The sequence below is a fragment of the Ceratosolen solmsi genome, unplaced genomic scaffold (genome assembly GCF_000503995.2).
Source record: "Ceratosolen solmsi marchali unplaced genomic scaffold, CerSol_1.0 scaffold14, whole genome shotgun sequence".
In the NCBI taxonomy this organism is placed as follows: domain Eukaryota; kingdom Metazoa; phylum Arthropoda; class Insecta; order Hymenoptera; family Agaonidae; genus Ceratosolen; species Ceratosolen solmsi.
In genome coordinates, this window is record NW_011948420.1 from 8668872 (window position 1) to 8681560 (window position 12689).

General features: G+C 40.1%; 1 protein-coding gene across 1 annotated transcript in view; it reads left to right on the top strand.

Annotated features, from left to right (window-relative positions):
- chm (lysine acetyltransferase chameau) overlaps positions 1 to 12689 on the top strand; it is a 62463-nt gene that overhangs the window by 44725 nt on the left and 5049 nt on the right. The window contains exon 10 of the mRNA XM_011498140.1: positions 1059 to 1152. Within this exon, the coding sequence (XP_011496442.1) occupies positions 1059 to 1152 (94 nt within the window). The remainder of the gene's footprint in view (positions 1 to 1058; positions 1153 to 12689) is intronic.

Consider the following 12689-nt stretch of genomic DNA (forward strand, 5'->3'; position numbering starts at 1 on the left):
TCTCTCTCTCTCTCTCTCTCTCTCTCTCTCTCTCTCTCTCTCTCTCTTCTTGATGCGTCGCCGGAAATACCGGGTGTGCTGCGAATAGCAACCTTTTCTTAAAAGAATAAAAGGAGACGGTAGCGAAGAGGCGGGTGAGAAAGAGAGAAGGAGATTCGGTCTTGAAGAAGCGAATCTGAAAATTGTTACCTTGTTGATAAAGATCGAGGCAGACGAGTCATCAATTTATTTTTTCTTTCCTTTTTTACACGATATAATTAACTTGCAATTGTGTTATTTCAGAATTACTTCGAAGTAAGGCAAGAATTATAATTTTAAATCGCGTAATTATGGAAAGTAATTCTTGTAAGACTTTGAAAATTTTTTTTACGAATTGATCTGTTTTTATCTGTTCTGTTCGTATTATACGACTCGGGCTGCTCTATATTGACAAATTGAATATTTATGGTTTTAAATTTGTATTAGATCGATACGACTTTACTATTTATAGTCGTAAATTTACCACTTTTTTTCTCTTACTTTTTTTTTTTTTTTTTTTTTTTTTTTTTTTTTTTTTATTCCATTTGTGCCCCCATTTTCATTACTGTTGTTTCGTTTTGTTTTCTATTTTAATAGATAATTTTAACGCATGCATTACTATCATTTCAATACACATCAACGCATGTTACATAAAATTTGCCCATCGTCATTGACTTTTAATCATTGCTGTTGAAAAATTGTAAATATATATTGGCGTTATTTAACATTAGCAATCAGTCGATATGAACGGAATGAATGCCTAAATGATCGTAAACTTTATCCTCCCTTCGGGCAAACTTATATCCCCGTATCCATACTTTTTATGAATGAGTGTACTTGAACGCCCAAAGCAATTAATATTTCAACATTGATTATAAACTATTGCAAAGCACACCGATTAGATATGTATTGCAGGCATTTATTTAACGTTCGCGACGACTACGAGCGCCGCATGAAAGCTTCGATAATAAACTCATCCCAAATGTCATATGCCTCCGCTCAAAATAAACATTTCTTTTTTTTTTCTCCATCTGTTCCAGGAAAAAAGTTCCAATAACAACTACAACGTTTCGTGTATACTTACCCTACCGCCCTATCAGCGCCAAGGTTACGGTCGACTGCTCATTGACTTCAGTGAGTACTTAAAGTATTAATTTTTAACTGGATACTAAAGCCATGCATGGGATAATTTATTTCGAACGCATCGCTCGCGAGAAGCGTATTATTTTGCTCAGGAGCAGTAGGTAAATGCAATGGGCAATTGTCCGAAACAATAATAACGGCTAAAGTAATAGTTTTGAAGATTATTGGCCGACGATTGATCACTAGAACTTTGCCATTTCGGCATTTCGATTTTCCAATCCAGCTATCGCCGTAATTTTGGGCGCTTAGGAGTGCAGTGCTATTTATTATGTTGTAAATCCAATGGATTCATAAACCAAAGGGGAATACGATTTATAATAAGCCATTCATTAACAACGAGTATCGAAGGAGTTTTTATTTGCACTGAGACGATGTATTTCTAACGCTGAACATATTTCAATTCACGAGCGTACGAGCCTGATTTCTCTTATTCTCTGGCCGTTTGGACTTTTAAACTCTAACACGTCTACGATAATAATAATAATTTCGTATTACCTATGACAATGCGCATTGCTATATATGCCCGGTGATCCGAGGCTCAATTAACGTTAGAATCGAATGGGATGATAATGAACGTTTGGGGCTCCGCGAACATTTTATCGTAACATATTTGTGAATTTGGAATTTGGAATTTGGAATTTGTTGCTGTAACAATTACTGCAAAAATTACGCTTCCGTGAAAAATTAATTTCCTCCTTTTCTCAAGTGAAATTATACACTTTGTATAAAAACGAAAAAGACTACAAAACAAGCAAACAAAAAAAAAAAAAAAAAAAAAAAAAAAAAAAAAAAAAAAAAACAAAAAAAAAAAAAAATAAATAAAGAAAAATGTCAGCGTAATATGTTTTTACTGCGTCTTTGTATTCCATTAATTTCATGTTTTCTTTGGACTTGCAACAGAAATTGTATGATTTATCGTAATACCACTTGTTGCGATAAATTATTTATCCATTAAAAAATTTACAATTGTTGATAATATAAACTGGAAATAGGATTGCTTTATAAATATGTAAATAAAAGCTTTAATTCAACTACTTTACTAGACAAGCATCATTAATTATAAATGTCAATAAAATTCTTCTCCGCTAAATGTAGTAATGATGACCTTACATTATATTATTATTATTATTATTATTATTATTATAAGAATTATAAAAAAAAATTATTGACCGTAAAGAAAGTTTTTTTATTCAAAAGCAATAATTGCCTTTTTGCTCGCGTATTATTTCATTATTCATGATCGTTCGACGTAATTGAATTTAACGTAATATTTAAAAAAATTCCCACTGCATCAGTCGACACATAAACACATAATAATATTATCGCATATATTTGTCCTTTTATTATTTATTTTATTTACGCTTTTGTTTTTTTTTTTTTTTTTTGCGCTTAATGTCATTAATCCGTTACGTCGATTATTTAACGTCTCGTATTTAAAAGGAAAATAATTCGCCTATTATTATGTTAGGGACGTGATGAGATTTGACATGATGAAATTTTATTTGGCAATATGTAATTACCATTAAGACTACATTAAACATTAACTTATAATGTAATAATGCAGGTTAAAGGAATTTCCTATATCGAATATAAATCGATTTCGAGAGTATTTTGAAGTTTAGATAAATACACATCGTCATGGCACGGAACGCTTGATTATTTATTTAATGTATTTAGTTGGTGCACATATAATGCTCCTCGTGATGTTTCGAGCAATTGTTGCACTTGTGAAGTCGACTGACATCATTAATCACGCACATTATCAGGCTGATGATCTTCGTCAAGTTTACTCAACTTCTCGTCGAAGCTAGCGAGACGAAAGAATACGTTGATTTATTTTGTTTATTTTGTCATCCGTCAATTTCGAATTTTCTTTTCGATTATAATACTGGCGAGTGTTTGCGATATCGAAGAGTGCAACAATGAGCCTGGCAATTAGAGAAATCGTAAAATGAAAGACAAAGAAGAAGAAAAAAAAAATGAAAACGAATCTCATTTAGATGTTGGAAGCGCTTTACGTGGAATCTCCAAATATTGCTTAAATTTCTTTATAATCTTTTTTATCGCAACGTTTTTATCACATCGCATTGAAATCGATAAGCGAATAATTATACGAGCGATATAATAACGAATTGGATGGACGAGGAGTAGGACGAATGGGAAAATAATGAAATTCGCTAGGATATGGAGAGGAGCTCAAAGGCGGCTAAAAGTTCGGCGACGAATCCATAATGGGTTTGGCCAATGCTGACCTCAAAAGCCCAGCCTCGGCAAAAATTGCGAGTATCAGTTTTCTTTTGTGGGCCGCTCGTAGGGCAAAGTAGCGCGGAGTTCTCTTCTTTCTTTTTTCCTTCAGAGTACACTCGACGGCAGAGTTAAAGTGCAGTGAGTCGATGAGCTCGAATAATGGCATTGAAAAGCGTATGTGGGTTAAAAAGGCGAGGTGCTGTCGAATCTCAGGGTAAAAGTAAATAACGTCTGGTGGCACCCTCGAGTGGCACACTACTCGTGGGCCCCGCTGAGCCACTAGCGACTCCTGGTCGCGGGGCTGCACGATGTCGTCGCGCCCTTTCATCCGAAGCCGCCGTTTATACAAAGAATAACGGAACTCGGAGCCAAAGAGAGTCGCCGACGCCACTATTACCGCAAGTGTCGACAAAGTTTCACGGGATAAGCGGCAACGGGAGCAGTATCCCGTGCCAAAGGCTGATGTGTCAAAGGGCGCGAAATAGGCCGCTACCCCTACTCAGCTTCGCCCACGGATAATTAAAACGTACGCTTTTTGCCCGCTCGGCGATGACGTCATTTTCATTGATGCCGGGGAGCAGGCGAAGGTTGGGGTAGGCACTCGCGTACGTGAGAGAGAGACAGAGAGAGAGAGAGAGAGAGAGAGAGAGTGTGTGAGGAGGTAGAGTACGCGAGAGGGAGGAAGGGCGAGCGTAGGCGGCGAGAAGCTGCCAGTAGTAACGAGCCGAGTATTAACGGACTGCCGTAGTAGTAGCGCTGCTGGCGCATAGTAATGGTAGGTTGCCGCCGCCGCCGCCGCCGCCGCCGCCGCTGCTACCACCGCCAACGCCGACGCTGCAGCTTTATTCAAATTCTCCCCTACCGAGGTCCTCCAACGTTTCATTTGCTTTATCCTCATTCTTGCTTTATTTTTCTTCTTCCCTCCTCCGAATTATTCCGCGCATCCATCATCTCTATCCGTCAATAATAAGTGCCTCCGTTCGCTTTTATCAGCTCTCCGCAAACGCCCACGCATGTAACAGGACTCCGCATATGCCCGACCGGCATCTCCATTTTTTTTTTTTAGCTCTATTCCAATACGCGCAACCCAAGCAATCCTTGATTTTTCTCCGTTTTTTCTCAAATTCTTATCCACTTCGATGTATCTAACTCTTTTTCCTTCTTACGCCGCCGCCTAATCTAATGTTGGGCTTGTGTAAAGAAAGAAACGGCAAGGCTCGGCGGTGGAAGACGGGGGAAGAGACTTTTTCTTCGGCTGTGGAGAGTAAGGACTTTCTTCCAGTCTGGAAAACCGGCAGAGCGCCAGATAGGATCTCAATGTAGTAGTGTGCTCACCCACATGCACAGATTCGTCTATCGGTTGTGGAGATGCGACGGGAGCTTGTGTGTACCAATACCCCGAGATGACGACGAGGGCCGCTTAGGGGTGAGGATGGGGCGATGGGGAATAGGGGGACGAGGGCGGGAGCCGCGCACACAGGACCACTCTCTGGCGCTCACAGACTAACGCACACGGGGATATGCGCGGGCGAGGGTGAGTGGAGCTGCGTAAGCCGAGCACGGCCGGAGCGAGTGGAGTAGTTAGTGGAAAGTGCGACGCCCGGTGTCTCGCCACATCGATCGGCCCCCAGCTACCGCCGACGCCCCCAATGCATTGCCGCTGCGACCGCCGCTACCGCTTCTGTTACTACTATTACTACTACTGCTACTACTGCTACTACTGCTGCTACTACAACTACTACTACTACTACTACTACTACTACTACTACTACTACTACTACTACTACTACTACTACTACTACTACTACTACTACTACTACTACTACTACTACTACTACTACTACTACTACTACTACTACTACTACTACTACTACTACTACTACTACTACTACTACTACTACTACTACTACTACTACTACTACTACTACTACTACTACTACTACTACTACTACTACTACTACTACTACTACTACTACTACTACTACTACTACTACTACTACTACTACTACTACTACTACTACTACTACTACTACTACTACTACTACTACTACTACTACTACTACTACTACTACTACTACTACTACTACTACTACTACTACTACTACTACTACTACTACTACTACTACTACTACTACTACTACTACTACTACTACTACTACTACTACTACTACTACTACTACTACTACTACTACTACTACTACTACTACTACTACTACTACTACTACTACTACTACTACTACTACTACTACTACTACAACTACTACTATATCACTACTACTACTACTACTACTACTACTACTACTGCTACTACTACTATTACCACTACTACTATGACTATTGTCGATATTTGTGGTGATGGTGATGCTGTTGCCGTTGTTGCTTACGGTGTTGATAATGTTGCCGTTATTGTTGCCGGTTTTGCCATTTCCGCCATAGTTATCGCCACCGCTGCTGGTATTGTTGCCGTTGTTCCTGCTGCTCCTGCCGCTCCTGCCGCTAAAAATGAGAAAGAGGGGCGGGTGCGGCAAAGGGGAGAGGGAGAAATAAAACGTTGGGATAGCAATTGCATGACCTCTCGTGACCTCTCGCTGCCGACGCTCCGAGGGTTGGCAGGGGCACCAACGTCAGCCTCTCCTTCCGTCTCTCTTTCGGCCTTCTACGTTCTCTGCTCGTGAGATCGCTTCCCTTTCCCTTAAATTGTCTACCTATATACCACTGTACAAACATATATATTCGAGCGTCTGCTTCTATCTCCCGCTCTCCGTCCCTACGGCAATGTGTGGAGCTGCCGAGCACATTGCTATCCGTGGGATGAGACGAGGCTGCGATCATACCGGCGCACGTACTCGCCGCGTACTACCGTTGAGTACTGCACCGTACGCGTATTCTACCCAGCCATGTGCACGTGAATTATTAAGTATTTTGAGTCGTACGCGTCGCTGGGATAGTGCGATATATGGAAACTCCATTCTCTTAATGCCATTGATGCCGCTGCTTCTTGGCTCTCAACTTCCTCGGATGATCCTAGCCCCCACCCCACGAAGAAATACCAAAACACCAATCACCCAACCGAGACATTTTTAATCACCATTATTACTTATATTTACCAATTAATGTCGATATAATGGATTATCGAGGAATATTCATGTGCTTTATCCAGTTACGATAGAGAGCCGAGGAGGCGGCGTGTGTGTCGGAGCGCCTCGGGCGTTCGCTGCTTTTTCATCTCCGCGCTATGACACGTGATTTCTTGAGCTTAATATACTCCAGTTACTCGACGTTATTTACTTGTATTATGATAGCCGAAGTCTTATGCGCTTGCTCGCTCTGCTGTACAATGACGCCGATCGCGGCCGAGACAAACATTCGCAAACCAGCAGCCAACTATTCGGTATACAAAAATCTCCCCGATTTATTCTATCTCCTTTTCCTTCAACTCTTGGATATCGTTTATCGTCGTTAATTTCACTAGGTGAGCAATGCTCGCGCTATTAAAATTGTCAAATCGATAAAATTCACTCGAACAATGGAAAACACAAAGTGACAAAAGGCTTAGGACACCACGAGTTCGTCTCCTTCCTACCCGTAAACGCGTGGTTCCGTGAACTTGAAAAGTATCACATTTTTCCATTGGCTAATATATACTTAAGCCACATACTTCCGATAGAAAACACACACACAAACACACACACAAACACACACACAAACACACAAACACAATAAACAAAATCGAGACCGTTAGAACGAAAAATTACGTTTAGCTCAATATTCCACATTTCCCGTGTCAATTAGAATTGCTCAAATAATGGGAAAAAAAAAAAAAAAAAAAATGCATCATATGACAATTTGCTTTCATAATAATAATTCGAGAGATGTATATAAGAGGCGAGAATGAGATCCGATATCGAGCGAAATTTTCAAATATTCCAACGTAATGAATGACGGAAAAGAATTCCTATTAATAAATGCATACGATATGCCCATATCGCGAGGAGCTTCAAGATATTTAAGTAAACCATTAGTAACCTCGTGGCTTACTTTCGGCTCATTTGCCCACATAGGCGACTCCTTTAACGCGATGCTGATTATCGCCCAGAGCCGATAAGCGAAAGTATACGGCGACAAATGAAAATGTAAGGATCGTGCGAGACCAATGACCAGCGAGTTCGCTAAAATTCTTACGCGACGCGGGGATGAAGGTGACGAAGCCGGAAGCCGGGGACGAAGCGTGATGGAAGGACGCGTATCTGGGTGGATGGTAGGGACGGTCGCGACCGATGCTGAGCTTACGAAAGCCACGGTAGAGTTTAAAAAAGCAAGGATGAAAAGTCGTGTGAGGCTAGGTGGTGGTACGGCCGCGGGGCCACCTCTGCTTAACACCTCATCACGTGCAAAATCCAGCCTATTGGGAAAGTGAGTCAGCCGAATGCCGAAACCTAAACTTCGCCTCTCGACTTTCCAGCGATTTTCAAGGGGAATTGATGTCGCTGGATGAGCACAGCCGACACCAACAACATCCTCGCCGATTGTCTGATAACTTATTTTTCAAAGGCTCGATACTTCCTTACGAATGGGTGGGTTTTCTTAGTATTTTGCGGAAGCCAGCCAAGTGTCGGAGAAGTCGAGTGGTGGGAACGGATGTTTCGCATCCAACGTCTCTTTCTCCGAATCAAATTAAAGTTTAAGCGACGAGAATTATAATACTACGGCTCGATCGAATTCGCAAATACGAAACTTTCCACGACAGTGGATTATTGCGCTTTTACGCCATACGGGGTATTGTAAGAATTTGGTTGACATTGACGGATTAGTTAGTACCTTCATTGTGAATCCCAAAGCTTGTGATATTTTGATCATGGAGGCTTGCTCAGTTAATTAGAGTTGCATTAAAAATATGGTTTTAATTGGTGGGCATTAGTAGTCCGAATTAATAGTTGACGTTTTTGTAATGAAATCATTGAATGTGGTCTTGAAGGATTATTAACGCTCTACAGACGATCGAGTATGTCATTGGAAAGACCTATTAATCTCCAGATTTCGAGCAATTTTTCTGATTACCGTTTGTTTTTACAATTTATCGCGGTTTATGAAGAGATTTGTCATTACAAGTCGACACATAATCGTTCGACTGTACAAACTATTGTTGATTATGTACGTTCGAAAATACACGTGAGGGTGCGTACAGGGGGTGCAGCTTAGCCAAACCTAATTATTATAATGTACGAATGCACGTAAGATGCACTGAACGAGTAATTGGAAAAATGAAAAATAAAAAGACGCATCCAGAATATTATTAGATGGTTGGTTGGTCGAACTTATGGAAATTAATTGAACGTACAAGGCACGTCGTATGTGTTGCGGGTTTATAAAAAAAAAAAAAAAAAAAAAAAAAATTAAAAAAAAAATCATTGTGAATACTATATTTCAAAGATTTTTTTTTTTCCAAGAAAATGATGCGCTTCCACGTCATCGATGTAACAAACTCGTAATGATTTCTCTTTCGGGCGATTTAAAGGTCAATTACATACTTACGGATACATACTTTGTGTTACATTAAATTGTATTATCGACATTGACACGAAGAACATTTCTGAAAGCGATGCCGATGATATTTAAATTATAACCGAATTAATAAAATTACTCGAATGTAAAATTGAATGGCAATAATTTGAGCGTAATTCTTTGAAATTTTAATGAGCTCGGCATAGGCTTCACTCGTTTAACATTGTGAAATTGACCGCGCTTAGCGATAAAATCGATACGATTTATTTATTAATAGGTGAAATTTTAATAAAATTCGCGGCCAAAGTTTTCATATTACGTCACTTTCGGGGTGGCACAAAAGTTCATTATCAACATTCGATTTGCGCGACGATAAAGCTTTTATTGAATTATCACAAGAGCCATTATTGAAATAAGTAATCACCTCGAACCTCATTATCCTCATTTTAGAATAACCAAAGCCAATAAGTCTCATCATCAATATCAGCCGGGTAATTTTCAATCCCCCCCCCTCTCACTCTCTCACTCTCTCTCTCTCTCTCTCTCTCTCTCTCTCTCGGTATTTATTTGAAATCGTCCACATTGCCGTTCTGTCTTGGAAAAACGAAACGTTTAAAAAGGAAAGGAGGCGGAAAAAAACGTGTAAAAAAAAAAAGAAAAAATCAAAAAGGAAACAATGCTGCGTTCTCTCGCTGATGGCTTGCACCCGATAAACGGGGCGACAGGATGTCTTGAAATAAATCCGCTTTACCGGAACGCGTGATAGGTGCCATTGCCTTCGGTGTCCCGATTTCCCTTCGATCGGGCAGAAACGCGAATATCCGCCACCGGTAGAAAGGGGGAGAAGTTCGGTAAATTCGGTAGCTGCGTCGTCGCCGGCAGCATCCGCATTCGTTTAATAGTCATCGATTTTTTCGGATCGTTTAATTTGGCCGCCCGAACGCCGGGGAGGATAGGGAGGACGAACAGGGCGCCGGGGCCGGCGGGGATCGACGGCGGGATTGGCGGCGAGGGGGAGGCGCGCAGTCTGCGCCAGTACCGGGGGACGCGCTGCTCATCGGAGCGGGGACGTCGGAGAGGGTTCGTTGAACCCTCGGAGCGACTGGCTGGCAGTGGCGTCGAGCCTGGATCGGTCAGGGGTTGCTGCTCTCTACCCCGCCGTGTCTCGGCAGTCCAAACCTCCACGTCGCGTCGGGGGCGGCGAGAGGAGAGGCGTGCGCACGCAGCCAGGGCTACGGGCCAAGAGCGATGGCGGCTCTTGACCGAGTATCAGGGACCAATTATTACCGAGTAGGATGCGCGTCGCTTTTCGGCTCCTTATCGATGAAAAATCCCTCGACGACGAGCCGTGTGACCTCGCGATATGATTCCTCGGGCTCGTTAGGCTTCCTCACCCGCTGATTTGTCGCCACCCCCTCGATCCCTAATAAAACAAAAGTACGCTCGCATCACCGGCACTTGGCCTCTGGATACTAATTACGAGATTCGGAAGGACGTCACCGTACCCTCTCGCTACCCCTCTCAAATTTATCCCTCCTCCTGCTTTCAAACGCAATCCCCTCGCGACTCAAGCATTCACTGGCTCTCGAGCGAGCTCGCATTATGCGATACATTAACGCCCGATGGAATGTCGTTCGAAGTAGTCATCGACGTGAAATTTGTCGCGCATAATGCCCGATCACCTCGTCGCCTAACAAACGCTTACGCGGATGCACTTTGAGATGCATTTGAAAGTTAAAAATTTGTCAATTCGTAATTCTCGAATGTTGTTTACGATATTTGTACACACGCGCGCACACACTGTCACGAATTATATTGCAATTTGTGGCCTTCGTAATGTTGCCTGATGCATTATTTGGATTATTTGCATCATTTGGCGACTCAAGTTTTTGTTATCGCTAAAAAAAAAAAAAATAAAAATAAAAAATAAAAAAAATAAAAAAAAAAAATAAAAAGAGAAAGAGGCACGCCGATGAATTAATCACATTTCTAAAATGTAGTCGTCCCTCGGCAAACAAGTCAATGTTTCAACCAACTCGACGATTCTCATTCGCTTTATACAATTTTGTTTCTCAAAACTTTTTGACGCTTTTAATATACTTTCATTTAGCGATTTCGACAATAAATTTATCACATCCACGATGTGCCCCTCTAAGCTATGAATTATATGTGCTCAGACAGTAATCGACAATAAATGCAGGTGACGCGAAATTAAAAAAATCCTTCAACTCCGCTGCCACCACTAACGCGCTCCTTTAACTTAGTTGACAATATTAAAATATAAATTAAATTCTGAAATAATATTGCCTCGCCAACAGTTTTCTTTATAAAATCGCAGTGCACGACGCCGCTGTCTTGTTATATTCTTATCCAGACTTAAGTTGAAACTTGATTATTGTTTTTAAAAGACCGATTTTAAAAGCTATGATGATTTAAAATTATTAATTAAAAGTTTCTTTTTAAGTGAACATTAATAATGACAAAAATGCAGCAGCGGTTCCAGTTGCAATATTGTGACCATCTCACCTCACACGTTAGAGTTGACATTTCAGTTATTAAATTCAAGTCTCGGACGATAAAATATAAAATAGAGACGTCACGTTAAACGCTTTACAAGATATCGCCTATGACGCGGAATGGCATCAAATTTTATATATCGTAAAAAAAAAAAAAATAAAATAAACATTTGCATACAAATGCAACTGAAAATAATCTATCATAGATATCGAAATATCGATAAAAAAAATTAACAGATCGATCGATCGATCGATCGATCCTGTACGACCAAACTCACTTTTCAAACCTCCATATTTCCATAAACATGCAATTCTTTTTTCTATCTTGTTTTGTTTTTTTTTTTAAACATTGGAACTTTGTTTGAGATTATGAAATACATTGACCAAAATGACTGAAATTTCGTAAATTCGTTTTTATTTATAAAAAAAAAAAAAAAAAAAAAAAAAAAAAAAAAATATTAAACAGGAAACAGTAAAAAAAAAAAATATGTAGCAAGGACATTTAAATATTCGGCACTTAATTTATCATTGAATGATACGCGAAAGTAAATCAATTCCAAGTGCCTAAATAATATTATCGCGTGCGCGTTGGCGTTAATAATAGTCGCGGGAAAAATCAACAATTTACGAAATGAGCAAGACATTACAGAAATTGCAACAAAAATGTGCGACAATGTTATCGTCTATCGCAAAATGTAGATATTCCGAGAGGAAAATTAACAAAATAACATATCGGGCAGTTGGAATAATAACTCATCTCTCATTCATTTATGTCCCAAGAATTCCAAGAAAATTGGTTCATACACTCAATTGTAAAAAAAAAAAAGAAAAAATTCTTTTATACTTGAGAAATAAATTTCCAAATCTTACATATAGAAAGTTGCACAATCCGTTAATTTGTTCTTTCCTTCGAAGCTTAACTAGAATCTAAAAATAAAGCTCAGGTAGAAATTTTTTTTTTTTATCTGCTTTCTCGTATCGACAAAGTTATAAGAGGAGAAATAGATAAACGATAAATTAGGAAATGTTTGCTCGTCAACCGACAATTTCCATCCGTTTTTTTAAAAGCTTGCAAACACGGAGGCTTGCAATTGAATGAATTATGAGTTATTTGCACAAGATGGAAATGGAAAATCCATTTGAATGTGAAGTAGCCAACTCGACGAATGAAAAAGTTTCGATAAAAAGATGCGTAACACTTTTATTCACGATATAATGCTCTCCTGCGGCGCTCGATTCTGCCGTTTTTTCCTGCCGAATCAA